The following is a 13,361-nucleotide window of genomic DNA, read 5'->3' on the forward strand; positions in this document are numbered from 1 at the left end:
CTTCTCCTAACTTCCCATTTTTCTATAAATGACATCTATATTTTCCTAGTCCAACTGTCTGTGACACTGACATCGATTTTCCTAGTAAAAATTGAAGGTGGCACTCTCCCTCCCCCTTAACTGCATAGCCAACATACTGCCACATCCTGTAGCTTCCACCTCCTTAGTATCTCTTGCAGGAAACACATGAAACCCCTTCATTCCACTCTAGTAAAGGCCTGGTAGGTTGGATTCTCCCAGAAGCAGACATGAGAGAAGGATGTGCGTGCAAGCCGTTCATTTGGAAGGTGATACAGGAAGCGCTGGGAAGGGAGTGGTGAAGTCACAGAAGGGTAGGAAGGTAATAGAGTATGTTATCAGCACTGGGTGGTTGTGGACAACAGGGACTCAATCTCCTTGGGAGACACAGGAAAACTCTGTAGAACATGGCTCAAAATGATCCCAACTGAGTGGTAAGGGAGCTGGGTAATTTACCCACCAACTGCCTTCAGCCACTGGTAGAAGTCCGTTCCTGGAGGATGTTAACTCCCTGGCATGTCTGGTCTGTCCCAAGAACAGGTGCAGCGGGCTTCAGTGCCTAGAGAAGGCCCCTATCAGTTATAGGTGCTTGCAGTGTGAAGCCATCAGATAGGCATGCATGGACACGGGTATGCTAAGTGCCAAGGGGATAAAGGCATGGCCCTCACTGTCTTTGCTACTCACCTGAACTGCTACAATGACTTCTCACCTGGTTAACTTCTACTCCTTCCACAACAATCCATAATGCTACATTCCACTCACTGCCAGATTCATCTTCTTAAAGAACACGTCCAGCTCCAATCATAACAGCCTGCTGCTGAAAACCCTTCATTCGCTCCCCATTGCCTACTTAATTCAGTACAAAGTCCTCAGCCAAGTGTTCAAGGTCCTCCACATTATGATGTCAAGCAACCTTTCTGCTCTGTATTTTACTACTTCTCTGTATGTATTCATTCAGACAAATGGGACACTGCTGTTCTCTTGCCAGCTAGGCCTCTTAATATCCTTGCCACCCTAGTAACCTTCTCCTGCGAGGTTTCCTTCACTGTCAACTTTGCCTGTTGACATTGTGTCCATTATTCAAGGCCCATTCATGGTAGGCCAGACAGCCTCAACATATGGCAGACAGCAGGTAAGCCTTGGCCCCTGGTCTCCGGGACCTCACAGCCTTTCCCAATTCTACCCCTAATTGCCCTGTCCAGCCTGCTCCCTGCCCCACTACTCAGGTGAGTCTTTATTATTACCCTACCTCTATGACAGTCAAACACTTGTTGACTTGAACTGAAACACACTGGACTGAATGTAAGAAGACCTGATTAATAAGTTCTGATATGTAAAACTATGTGGTTATATCACAAAATCTCCTGCTACTTAATGGGCTCCAGCAGGAGCCCATACGCCTTCTTTCTCCATAGGATCTAACGTTAGAACAAGCAGAGCCTATAGAACTCCAACACCCATCAACAAAAGGATTCACCCATGATACACAGCAAAGGCACTTATGGGGGCAATACATTGAATTGGTAAGCCTTGCAAAGATATTCTTCAAGCCTGCAGATATAATTAGCAGCTTTTTATAGGAAAGATGTTACAGTTAAGTCTCAGTTTGCTAGGGCTACTAATCCAATCAGCAACTATACTACTGCAGTGATTTCCCTGCTTCCAGAACAAAGGTAGACTATGCCACACCTACTCAGGAAAGGTATGAAGGAAGAACTGGCAGGACTCAGTCAGGTGGTGAAAACTCCTCCTAGGGTGAGACGAGGATGGGAAAGGTGTTCTGCCAAAATGCAGGGAATTCAAAGTATAAATAACTTACCGGCAGATGATTAGGCAAAATTTTTTAATACATTGGACAAAACCATTTGACAATAATTATAAAAACCAAGATAGTTCAAAGGCAACTATGGTCAGAGAAAAACAACAGTAATTAATTTAATGGCTGTTAAGAGGTTAGTTTTTAAAGAAGCACTGAAGAGAACAATAAAGTATAACTAATTCCTCATTATTTATATGTAACAGATAAGAATAAAGTATATGTTTTATATTTATCTGTGGACTATATCTAATTTATCCTTCTTAATCAACCAAGGGCTTCTAAAAAGTAGACTGATTTCTCCCTAACCTGAGAGAGAATTGTCTTGTCCTGGATTTGGAAGACCTCTGTTTTAGAACACAAATTTCATTAAAAAAAAAAAAATTTTTTTTTTTGGTTTAGAAACAAATTTTACAGATTCACCCTGTTAATCAGGCAGGCTGATTCTTCCTAGCTATTCTGGGAAGAGATTAATTTACTAATCTGCAGTAGAAGCCATAACCCAGAATCCTCTCTCTTAGTACTCGGGTTTAGGTAACATCATACAGAACCAAGTGGCCCAGGATTTTAGTTTTCTGTCCAGTAAAATGAAAAGTGAAATAGACATGTCTTTTTAAGAATCATTTTAATTTCACATTTACTTTATTGTAATGTCTAATATTTAGTCATCAGGAACTTAGAATAGTTCATTTTACAGTCTTTCTTAAGTATTTAATGATCTGTACTCAAATATCTGATAAGATGCTGTTTAAATGAATCTTGTGATTATTATGTTTCCCCCGAAAGGAATAATCCTTTTATAATAGAATTACTTATACTCTATTTGATCTCTAGAGTGATTTTGTTGTTGCTGCTGTCTTCACACCCTCCATTCCATGTCCAGTATCTGGTGAACTGTCCAAATTGTTCCTAGGAAAATGGATCTTATTTTTGAAAGACAAATTTGTTAAATAAGAATTCAGAGAAAAGAAAAAATATGGGTACATAGATAAAACCATCACTTTAATGAACCATTATTTCACCTAATAATTGATAGACATAAAATGACCACATGTCTGAATTTGCCTGGGATTTTGCTCATCTTTTAAAAATAACTAACCACAAAGAAATGGGGCACAGGAGACAGTCTGGTCACCTGTGAGCCACGTTCCTTGTTCCTGCGAACGAGCAGAATGGCTGTGGTATAGCTCGTGCGGTCACGCTACACTACCGCACCTATAAAGGAGCTTGGTTAGTGGCTGAGAGCAGGTCAGCCAGGCAGACAAGAGTTCGTTTCAGACTCTTGAGAGGAAAATATCATGCTCTACCCTGGCAGGGTTTGTAGGCAGCGGTGACTCACCGGGGCCAAGGTCCTACGGTAGGCTGCCACATCCAGGGCTACTCACCACCGCACAGTAATTTTCAACCTTTAGACTCGCTGGAGAGTGTTACAAACAATGACAGATACTGGAACTCCACCCCTAGACCAAATGCATCAGAATCTCTGGGGTTGGAGTTCAGGGACTGGTATTTAAGCTGATGTGGATTCCGATGTGCAGCCAGGGTTGAGGATTACCGTTCTAGGAGAACAAAGAAACAGGCTGACACCTGGGCCAAGAGAAGAGGAGGCTGCAGTGACAAGCACAACAAACCTATCCTGAGTCACTTGGAAGGAGGGAAATCCAGCTTTACAAGGGTCCAGGATTCCTTGCAGTGCACTGGGAAGTACTCCCAAACTTTTCCTACTTTATAGGACCACCTGGTACACATGAAGCATTCAATAAATGGTAGCTAGCTATTAAATTAGAGTCCTGGTGGCACAGTGGTTAAGAACCACAGCTGCTAACCAAAAGGTTGGCAGTTCAAATCCACCAGCCACACCCTGGAAACCCTATGGGGCAGTTTTCTACCCTGTCCTATAGGGTCTCTATGAGTCGGAATCAACTCAAAGGCACAAAACAACAACAAGAAGCTGTTAAATTATTATTTCTAAAACTTTTCAGTTATTTAGTTAAACATTCTTTTTCTTTTCTTTTGAAAAAAATTTTAAATACAGAGAATTGTACAGTCATCTGTGTACTCACCACATACAACAGCTGATGTTACTGGACTGGACCAATGTATCAGTGTTAGGAGAAATTGCTGAAGGATTAAATGAACTCATACCTACATCTAGCTGAGATCAACCTTCCTGGGTTGTTCTGGTGCAGGTAAAGGGAGACAGAGCTTATTTCTGGAGCGCTTAGGAAAGGGCAGACTTGGGTGGGACACAATAGTGTTCAGAAGAAAGGTATTGAGAGTACTGAGTAGGAATGTTGAGTAGGAAAGTACTGTTGAGTAGAAAAGAGAGTGACTGATGGTTAAGCTTGAGAACTGAACTGTGCTCTGGCAACTGGCCCTATATATGCTTCCTCTCACAGACCATGAGAGAGGTCCTTAGTCTTTTCTGGAGTTCTTGGGTGATGCAAACAGTTAATGCATTCAGCAGCTAACCAAAAGGTTGGAGGTTCATACCTAGAGGTGCCTCAGAAGAAAGACCTGGCGATCTACTTCTGAAAAATCAGCCAATAAAAACCCTACGGAGTGCAGTCTCCTCTAACACACATGGGATCAATGTGAGTCAGAGTCTGCTTGACAGCAAGTGGTGGTGGTAGTCCTTTCTGAATGCCTCCTTTAGAAAATGGGGCTCACAGTGGGAAAGAGCCCTGAAGCCCTCCTATCCCATTTACTTCCACAGAAAACTAAGGTGAAAAAGCTTAGTAGGAGACAATAGCAGAGTTCTCTAGACTTGAGTCCTTCACCATCCAAAGAATGTGAGGCTGAAGAAGAGAACCCGCGTTCTGAAAACACTCCTTCCCTCCACTCCCAGGCTTTCACCCTGGCTGTACCTGAAGCTGGGGTTGAAATGTGAAGACAATGGACTGGATGGTCTGAGTTCCTGCCCTATAACCACCGATCAGCTTTATGGACCCAGGTCAGCCACCCCATACCCCCAAAGCCGCCTTCATCTACAAATGAAGTTCTGAGGATTTGAGGGCCTGGCGGCATAGCAGTTAAACGCTACCACTGCTAACCAAAAGGTCGGCAGTTTGAATCCGCCAGGCGCTCCTTGGAAACTCTAGGGGGCAGTTCTACCCTGTTCTACAGGGTTGCTGAGTCGGAATACTCCACAGCAATGGATTTGGAAACCCTGGTGGTGTAGTGGTTAAGAGCTCAGCTGCCAACCAAAAGGTCAGCAGTTTGAATTCACCAGGCGCCCCTTGAAAACTCTATGGGGCAGTTCTACTCTGTCCTACAGGGTCGTTATGAGTTGGAATCAGCTCGACGGCAACAGGTTTGGTTTTGGAACGCAGAGCTGGAGTCCCGTTGGCGCAGTGGTTAACAGCTTGGCTGCTAACCAAAGGTCAGCAGTTTGAATCTACCAGATGCTCCTTGGAAACCCTACGGGGCAGTTCTACTCCTATAGGGTTGCTATGAGTCAGAATCGACTTGACAAAGGGTTTTTTTCAGGTAATGCAGAGCTACTCCAAGTGGCAGTCTGTGAGGGATAAGGTGCTGGCGTCAGAATGTAGATCAACGCACTACTTCTCTCATCAAAGTATTGTAACGGGGAAAAAAATGCCACCTCACCTAAACGGTGTGCTTGGAACCATCGCTGATTTATATTCTATCGCAAGAACCTCAACCTGTCAGCAACTGGCGTCAAAGAGTTTGAGGAGTGGAAATTGGTCCACAGACCACACTTTGAGTAGCTCTGCTTTAAAGCACCCCCCAGCTTCCTGTCCTTGTTGGCCCGACCTTATATCTGCTGAACTAACTCTAAGTTGAACTGGAAAGAGCCTTAAGGGGACTTCTTTTAAAAAAATATAACAGCTTGAGATATAATTCACATACAATTCATCCATTTAAAATATGCAATTCAGTGGTTTTTAGTATATTCACAGATTGGTACAACCATTATCACAATCTTAAGTTTAGAACATTTTCTTCCTCTCTAAAAGAAATACCCATTAGCAGTCACTCTCCATACTCCGCCACCCACTTCAAGCCCTAGGCAACCACTAATCTACTTTCTGTCTCTACAGATTTCCCTACTCTGCAGTTTTCATATAAACAGAATCATATATTATGTGGTCCTTTGTGACTGCTGTCTTTCACTTGCATAACGTTGTCAATGTTCATCCATATTGTAGCACTTATTAATTTTTTGCATTACAGGTAGTCCCTGACTTATGACAGGGTTCCATTCCGATGACTCCTTCGTAAGCCCATAGTGATGTAAGTCGAGTACCTCACTTTATTTTTTTTTTTAGTTTTCATTATTATTGCCTTTTATTATCAATGTCTTTATAAATCCAGCAGTGTTTTGAACAGTAAATCATAAAACTGAACACCTGCAAGTGAACATCTGAGAATGATAACATCAGCAAATTACATGCTGCAACGTATTACTAACGATAAGATGTAAAAAAACAAAACGAAAAACCTGACGGTCGTAAGTGCAATTCACTGTAACTCGAATACATAAGAAGTCAGGACTACCTGTACTGATACGTGCTACGACATGCATGAACTTTGAAAACGTTATGGTAAGTGAAAGAAACCAGTCACAAAGGACTATGTATTATATGATTGCATTTTCATTCCTTTTTATGGCCAAATAATATTCCATGGCATGGAAATACCATGTTTTTGTTGATCCATTCATCAGCTGATGGGCATTTGGATGGTTTCCACTTTTTGGCTATTATGAATAATTTGTGTGCAGTTTTTGTGCCGACATGTTTTCATCTCTCTTGGAGGGGAGTGGAGTTTCATTCCACCTACGAGTGGAATATACCTAGGAAGGTTTAACTTCTTGAGAAACTGCCAGACTGTTTTCCAAAAATAGGGACACAGGAATCTGTATGACCCTATAGTCAAAAACACAAAGGCCCATATGTAGCTTTCAACAAACTCAATTCTGAAGGAGTTCTTCGTAAATTATCATTCTTAAACTAAGCTGGAGACAAGTTTGTTCAAAAAGTAAACACTAACATCAGTCAGCTTGTGGATAACTTGGATTCCTGGATTCCTATCCTTGAAAACCAACCAATCTGCAGAGCACAAGAAAAGGTACCATCTAGTCTGTGGGCTCCAAGAACCCTGCAGGAATCTGAGGTTCAGGCTACTAAGACTAGGGCTGTCTGACTCCTACAGAAACAGCCCAGGGAGGGCATGGAGCAGGCTTCTCGTTTCATAGTGAGCAAGGCTTTTGGCTTTCCCTCAGTCAATTTCCAATGACTAATCAGAAACGAAAACACTATTATAGTTGTGGAAAATTGCTCCTTTGCAGGAGCCAGAGGAATCCCTACAAATTCTAAAGTATCTCCAACATATCTCAGCAAACCCTTTACTTTCACTTTTTTTCACTCCTAGGAGAACTGCTTACCCTAAATTCCATTTCATCTTTGCTAGCTCTTTTGGGTTAATTTCAGTCAGAGACAGTTCCTTCCTGTTTGATCTTTGCTGATTCATTTTTTGTTCTTTTTTATCCTACCTTAAGGTCTTACTTACTCTGAGCCTGAGTCATATTAAATCATTTCTGGAACAAAGTGAGGTATAAATAAACAGAATTCCTGCAGTCTGAAACAGTAATCACTCAAAGCTCTAAGGCAAAAAGAAGGATTATCAGGGAATCAAAGTTAGCCCTAATACAGCAATATTGGTATCTCATTTTTTTGTGATCCAACTTAAGAAAGAATAAGGATCTAAAACGAGCAAAATATAATTATGATCATATCCCTTTGGAATTGCTTTGAAAAGAATATTAAGAGACTAATTTAATTATAATTTAATAGATACCTCTTATACCCTAATATAATGAGTTAATACAGTAGTAATTATACCTTGGATTATAAAAAGTTTTACTTTACATGATATTTTCATACTCATTATTCTGTCTAAACTTTGAGCATCCTTGTAAGGTAGCATGTATACATTATTATCAGATAAAAAAATGAGACACAGAAAGGTTATTTGACTTGTGCCGTCACTTAGCCACTTAGTGGTGAGGACAGAGCTGGAACGTGGTCTTCTTGAGTCCAAAGTGCTTTCTGCCACTCACACAGAAACTTCTTGCCAGACTGTAGCTATAACAACCTAGCCTGAATTAGCCTTTACGATACAGATATTTGCTGGAGGTACTAGTTCATCAGAATTCAACCCACTGCACAGTTTAAGACCTCAAAGGCCAAGCTTTATCCTCTACCTTAGAACTCAGTGGATTCTTTAAAATTTAAAAAAAAAAAATTTTTTTTTTGGTTAACTATATATTATCCCTTTGCAAGAACTCAAAGTGTTCTTGGAGATTTTTCAAAATTCCAATTAAAGTTTAAGACTAAAAGTTACTGGGTTGCTGCTGCATTTTTTAAAAATATTTTATTTTTGTTGTGTAGAGAATATACATAGCAAAACACATACCAATTCAAGTTTCTACATGTACAATTCAGTGACACTGATTACATTCTTTGAGTTGTACAACCATTCTCACCCTCCTTTTCTGAGTTGTTCCTTTCCTCATTAACATAAACTCACTGCCCCCTAAGGTTCCTATCTATTCATTCAAGTTGCTGTTGTCAATTTGATCCCACATAGACAGATCTTAAAAGAGCATAATGCTTAAGGTAGGCATTCTTTACTAGTTAAGCTAAACTATTGTTTGATTTTAAGAAGACTTCAGGGGATATTTTTGGTTTAAGGTTTAATGATTATCTTAGGGCAACAGTTTCAGGGGTTCATCCAGCCTCCATGGCTCTAGAAAGTCTGAATTCCATGAGATGGTTGTTGCATTCTTTTAAAGTAAACTTCCAATTAACTTTAAATGCTAAGGACAGAAGGTTTTTAAAGCTTCCTCCTCCTCTTTTTCTCTCTTCCTTCCTATTGTTTTCTAATCTCTTCCCCTTTTACTCTTCAGACTCTCTTCCCCTTCTCTTCTACAAACTCTCCCTAAGCAATCTAACCACTTGCAGCCTTCAGCTTCCACTTGCACACTGACAATTCCAGGTTTCTCTCTCTAGCTTGCATATCTCTCCTGAGGGTCAATCCAGTATAACCAACTACGTACTAGAAATTTCCACCTGGGTGATCTAAAAGCACCCTAAACAGCTAAAATGGAATTTATTATCTTAAGTGTACCAAAATCTCCTAAATTGCCTATTTCAGCAAATATCAGCACTTTTACCAGCTAGCCAAGCTAGAAATGTCACCCATGACTCCTCTCTCCGCTTCCTACAATACAATCAATACTATTGTTTCTGCCCCACGAATACTTCTCATTTTCGTTCTCTCCTCTTCATCTCTCCTACATTTACTTTCAAACTCTGGGCAGAGCTATAGAGACTGCTTTCTAATTGATCTCCCAGACTCTAGCCTCATTCCACCCCGCAACTTCTTTTCTACACTCCAATACCATGATTCTCTTTCTAAAACATGATCAATTATTCCCTTGTCTCAAAATTTCAGTGGTCCTATACTAGGTTTCTTAGAGTGCTACACATGATTCTTTAAGGTCAATTCCTGAATAATGAGAGGCAGTATAGCATAATGGTCAAGCGCTAAGTACATAGTCAGACTACCTGGGTCTGAATCCTGGCTCTGCCATTTCTTGGCTGGGGCAAATTTCTTAACCTATCTGTGCCTCATTTTCTTCATCTGGAAAATGAGGATGATGATAGTTATACTTACATAATGCATTGGGTAGGAACCCTGGTGGTGCAGTGGTTAACACGCTCAGTCACTAACCCAAAGGTCAGTGGTTCGAACTCACCAACCGCTCCACAGGAAAAAGATGTGGTAGTCTGCTCCCATAAAGATTTACACCCCTGGAAACCCTATGGGGCAGTTCTACTCTGTCCTATAGGATTCCTATGAGTTGGAATTGACTCCATGGCAATGGGTTTGGTTTTTTTTTTTTTGGTTGAACACATTGGATTATTTTCATTGTTGAGCATTAAGTAAGAAAAGATGTAACTGACACATTCTAAGGATTCAATGACATTAGATATAATTATTATCATTATCCAGCTACAAGTATCTCTTTCTATTCCATGTTCTTTCATACCTTGCTCTTTATGCCAAGAAAGCCTCTCTCTCCCCTCTCCTGCTGGTTCAATACCACAATCTTCAAGATCCAACTCAAATGTTACCTCCTCTGGGAAGTTCTCCCACTTCCTCCAGGCAGTTAGTTACTCCTTCCTTTTGGGCCATGTAGCCTTAATAAATTTTACTACAGTGTAATTTATGTACTTTTATGGACCTGACCTTCTCCCTCAACTCAAGTTTGAGCTCCTAAGGAGTAGGGTTTTGTACACTTCTCACGCTACTGTCTTGCACAGTCCTGATCAGGCACACAGTACAGCTTTCCTGAATGAATACATCTTTGCCCCTCACTTTATGGGACGGACCTAACAGACTATGCTTCATAGAACTATTATTTGCTTGAGAACCTCAGACCATGTCGCCCCCATCTTTGTGTCCTGGAAACTTCTAGAAGAATGTACAGTGGACTATAGCTGCTCAAAAACTATCTGCTTGGTCCAGAGCCACAATGACAAATACCAATCTTTCCCCTTAGAGTACCTTCTGTCTATAAAATTCCTGACAGGCTGTACCAAATAAGGAAAGATGAACGGTTTCACTAAACTATTTATTATGAGGCACTTGAGTAAGACCATAAACACTTTATAACTTTAGCTTTTGAAAACACTATAGAGCTCTACAAACATTATGAGCCCGATTCTCTCCAGGGCCTAAGTCACTGTAAAGCAAACTGTAAGAGCTCTTATTTTCCCCCAAGTTCTCATGAAGCTTTTGCGACATGACTGTACACATTTATTTTAGGTGTGACTTAATTGTTTAGTCTTTATGTTATCCCTCTACCAGTGACACAGAACAAACTAAAGATAGTCACTGTTCTTTCTTTCAGTTCTGGTAGAATTGCCTTTGACCTGTCAAAGTGGTGAGGGTCTGAAAGTCAAAAGCTGCAAGAAAACTTCAGTGAGTGTGACATTTCTCATTCCAACTCACAGGTTTAAACCTTAGAGTTACGGTTTTCTAAGAGATGGAAGAACTTGCATCCTAGAAAAACCTCTAGGATTTAGAGGAAAAAAAGAGTGATTAAAAAAAAAGGTTTTAAATAATATTTCCCCTATGTAAATTTTGGCAAACAGGCTTATAATATACAGTTATTTTGTGACAAAAGAAAATTTCATTTCACAAGTGAAAAAAGTATTACTGTACTGCTTATTTGTTTCTGCACTGCTTAATTTTTAAATAGAATGTGTTTTGTATTAAAAATGATGTAGGTAAATATCTAAAAACCAGTTGCTGTCGAAGTCAACTCTGACTCTTGGCAACCCCATATGTATCAGAGTAGAACTGTGCTCCATAAGGTTTTCAATGGCTGATTTTTCAGAAGTAGACTGGCAAGAACCTCTGGGTGGACTCAAACTACCAACCTTCCAGTTAGCAGTCAAGTGTGTTAACAGTCATGCAAAGACTCCAGGTAAATAGATACCAAAAACCAAAACCAAATTCATTGCCGTCAAGTCGATTCCGACTCACAGTGACCCTATAGGACATAGCAGAACTGCCCCATAGGGTTTCCAAAGCTGTAATCTTTATGGAAGCAGACTGCCACATCTTCCTCCCACTGAGCGGCTGGTAGGTTCAAACCGCCAACCTTTTGTTTAGCAGCCTAGTGTTTTACCACTGCACCACCAGGGCTGCTTAGATAAATAGAGATTAATGTTAAAATAAAGTCAGTGCAAAAATTAAGTTACAAAATAGAATCTTAATTTTTATAAAAATATAAACATATTACATATACATATGGTCTGGATGAACATAGATTAAGGGGATTTCTCTAGTTGTGATATTATAGGTCTTGTAAATTTCTTTTGGGCTTATCTGTAGTTTTCTAAAACGAACTTGTATTGTTTACATAATAAGAATTTTTTAAATAAAAAAGAAGATGCTTTTTATTTTAAAACTGGAAATGAAGACTGTTGTCATTTATTTAGATTTACTTACCAAGAGATTCTCCCCAGCCACTCCTCTGTTGTTAAAAACCACACATCTAAAAACCAGGAAAGTAACTTTTGTTATTTCTACACGTGATTCTTGCTCACAATATAATATTAAAATCATCTTATTGGCACTGCTTTAGAGTACTAAGAGATTTTACAATCTGTTCTACAGAAATGATCATCTTTGACCATCTCATCTAAATGCACTAAAACACAATTCCAGTTCTCTAAACGTGGGTTCAAATTAGAAAATTGCACAGTAAAGTGATGTTCCTTTATCCTACCAAAAGAGCAGAATTTTTACAACTTCTTCCTATGCGTATATGTAGGCCTCCAATAAGTATTACTAGAACAACTCAAAATATAGTCAAACACAAATGTTTCTGCTTCAATAAATAAAAAAAATATGTCCTCTACCCATTCTACTGTAACATTAATAAGCATCTATGCATATTCTAAGAGACAGCTCTTGTTCCATCAAGGCTCAGCAAACACAGAGACCAGTATTTCACATCAGGTAAAACATCAGTATGGGTGGAATTGCAAGGGGTGGCCTCCCGCCCCCGCTTTCAGGGACCTGGCACCTAGGCTAGCAGGTTGGGCCAATAGGCTGTTTGGTGTTCAGCTGACCTAGGGGGGAAAGACTACCTGTGTGTCCTATAATCCTGTTTTCTCCAGGTAAATGAGTTATGTAAAGGGATTAGATCAGTGTTGGCACATGGTAGTGCTCAATGTAAAGTGCTATTAGTATCAATGGTAGTTACAGTGTCATGCTAGCTTTAAAAAGTTGTTCTGTATTTAAAATATTTAAGCTGCATTTATCTTTCAGTCAACCATATCCCCAGATAAGCAATTTTTGCCATCCTCAGACAAAATCCTGACCCATGACTGCATGGGTTCTCTTTGACTAGTGTGTCTGTAATTATATTGAGGAGTCTTAGTGGCACAGCGGTTAAGCACTCAGCTGCTCACTAAAAGGTCAGCGGTTCAAACCCACCAGCTGCTTTGTGGGAGAAAGATGTGGCAGTCTGCTTCCGTGAAGATTTACAGCCTTGGAAACTCTATGCGGCAGTTCCACTCTGTCCTGTAGGGTCGCTGTGAGCCGGAATCAACTTGACAGCAAAGGGTTTGGTTTTGGCTTTCATATTCACATCAATTAAAATTCATTTTGTTTTTGTTTACTTATCCAGTCAGTCAAGGTCATTTAAAATCTACTTCTCTTCTTTCAGAGTGCTGCTGATCACTGTATGGGTTCTGAGCGCTGATGAACTGCCTGCCCTACAAAATATAGACAACTCTCCTCTCCTCTCAGGGTTAGATTTCAAGGCACATCACCTCCATTCAATGTGGTATTTAAGATATTTTTTTTCAAAGGAATTATTTCTTGCAGCTGAAAGGTCATACAGAGAATTTGACTAGGCCCAGCTAAAAGAATGTCAGCGAAAAAGAGGAAGACCCTCAACGGGATGGACTGACACTGG

At 40.2% G+C, this 13,361-nt stretch overlaps 1 protein-coding gene across 3 annotated transcripts in view; it reads right to left on the bottom strand.

The window, feature by feature from the left end:
- The window catches only part of ABHD3 (abhydrolase domain containing 3, phospholipase), a 49,855-nt gene that overhangs the window by 20,153 nt on the left and 16,341 nt on the right, over window positions 1-13,361 (bottom strand). Inside the window, exon 4 of one of the 3 annotated variants that reach the window (XM_004387920.2) lies at window positions 11,885-11,930. The exons of the other annotated variants lie outside the window; for them this stretch is intronic. Coding sequence (XP_004387977.1) covers window positions 11,885-11,930 — 46 coding nt within the window. The remainder of the gene's footprint in view (window positions 1-11,884; window positions 11,931-13,361) is intronic. 3 annotated transcript variants of the gene reach the window in all.

Source organism: Trichechus manatus, unplaced genomic scaffold (assembly GCF_000243295.1).
Source record: "Trichechus manatus latirostris isolate Lorelei unplaced genomic scaffold, TriManLat1.0 scaffold00199, whole genome shotgun sequence".
Classification (NCBI taxonomy): Eukaryota; Metazoa; Chordata; class Mammalia; order Sirenia; family Trichechidae; genus Trichechus; species Trichechus manatus.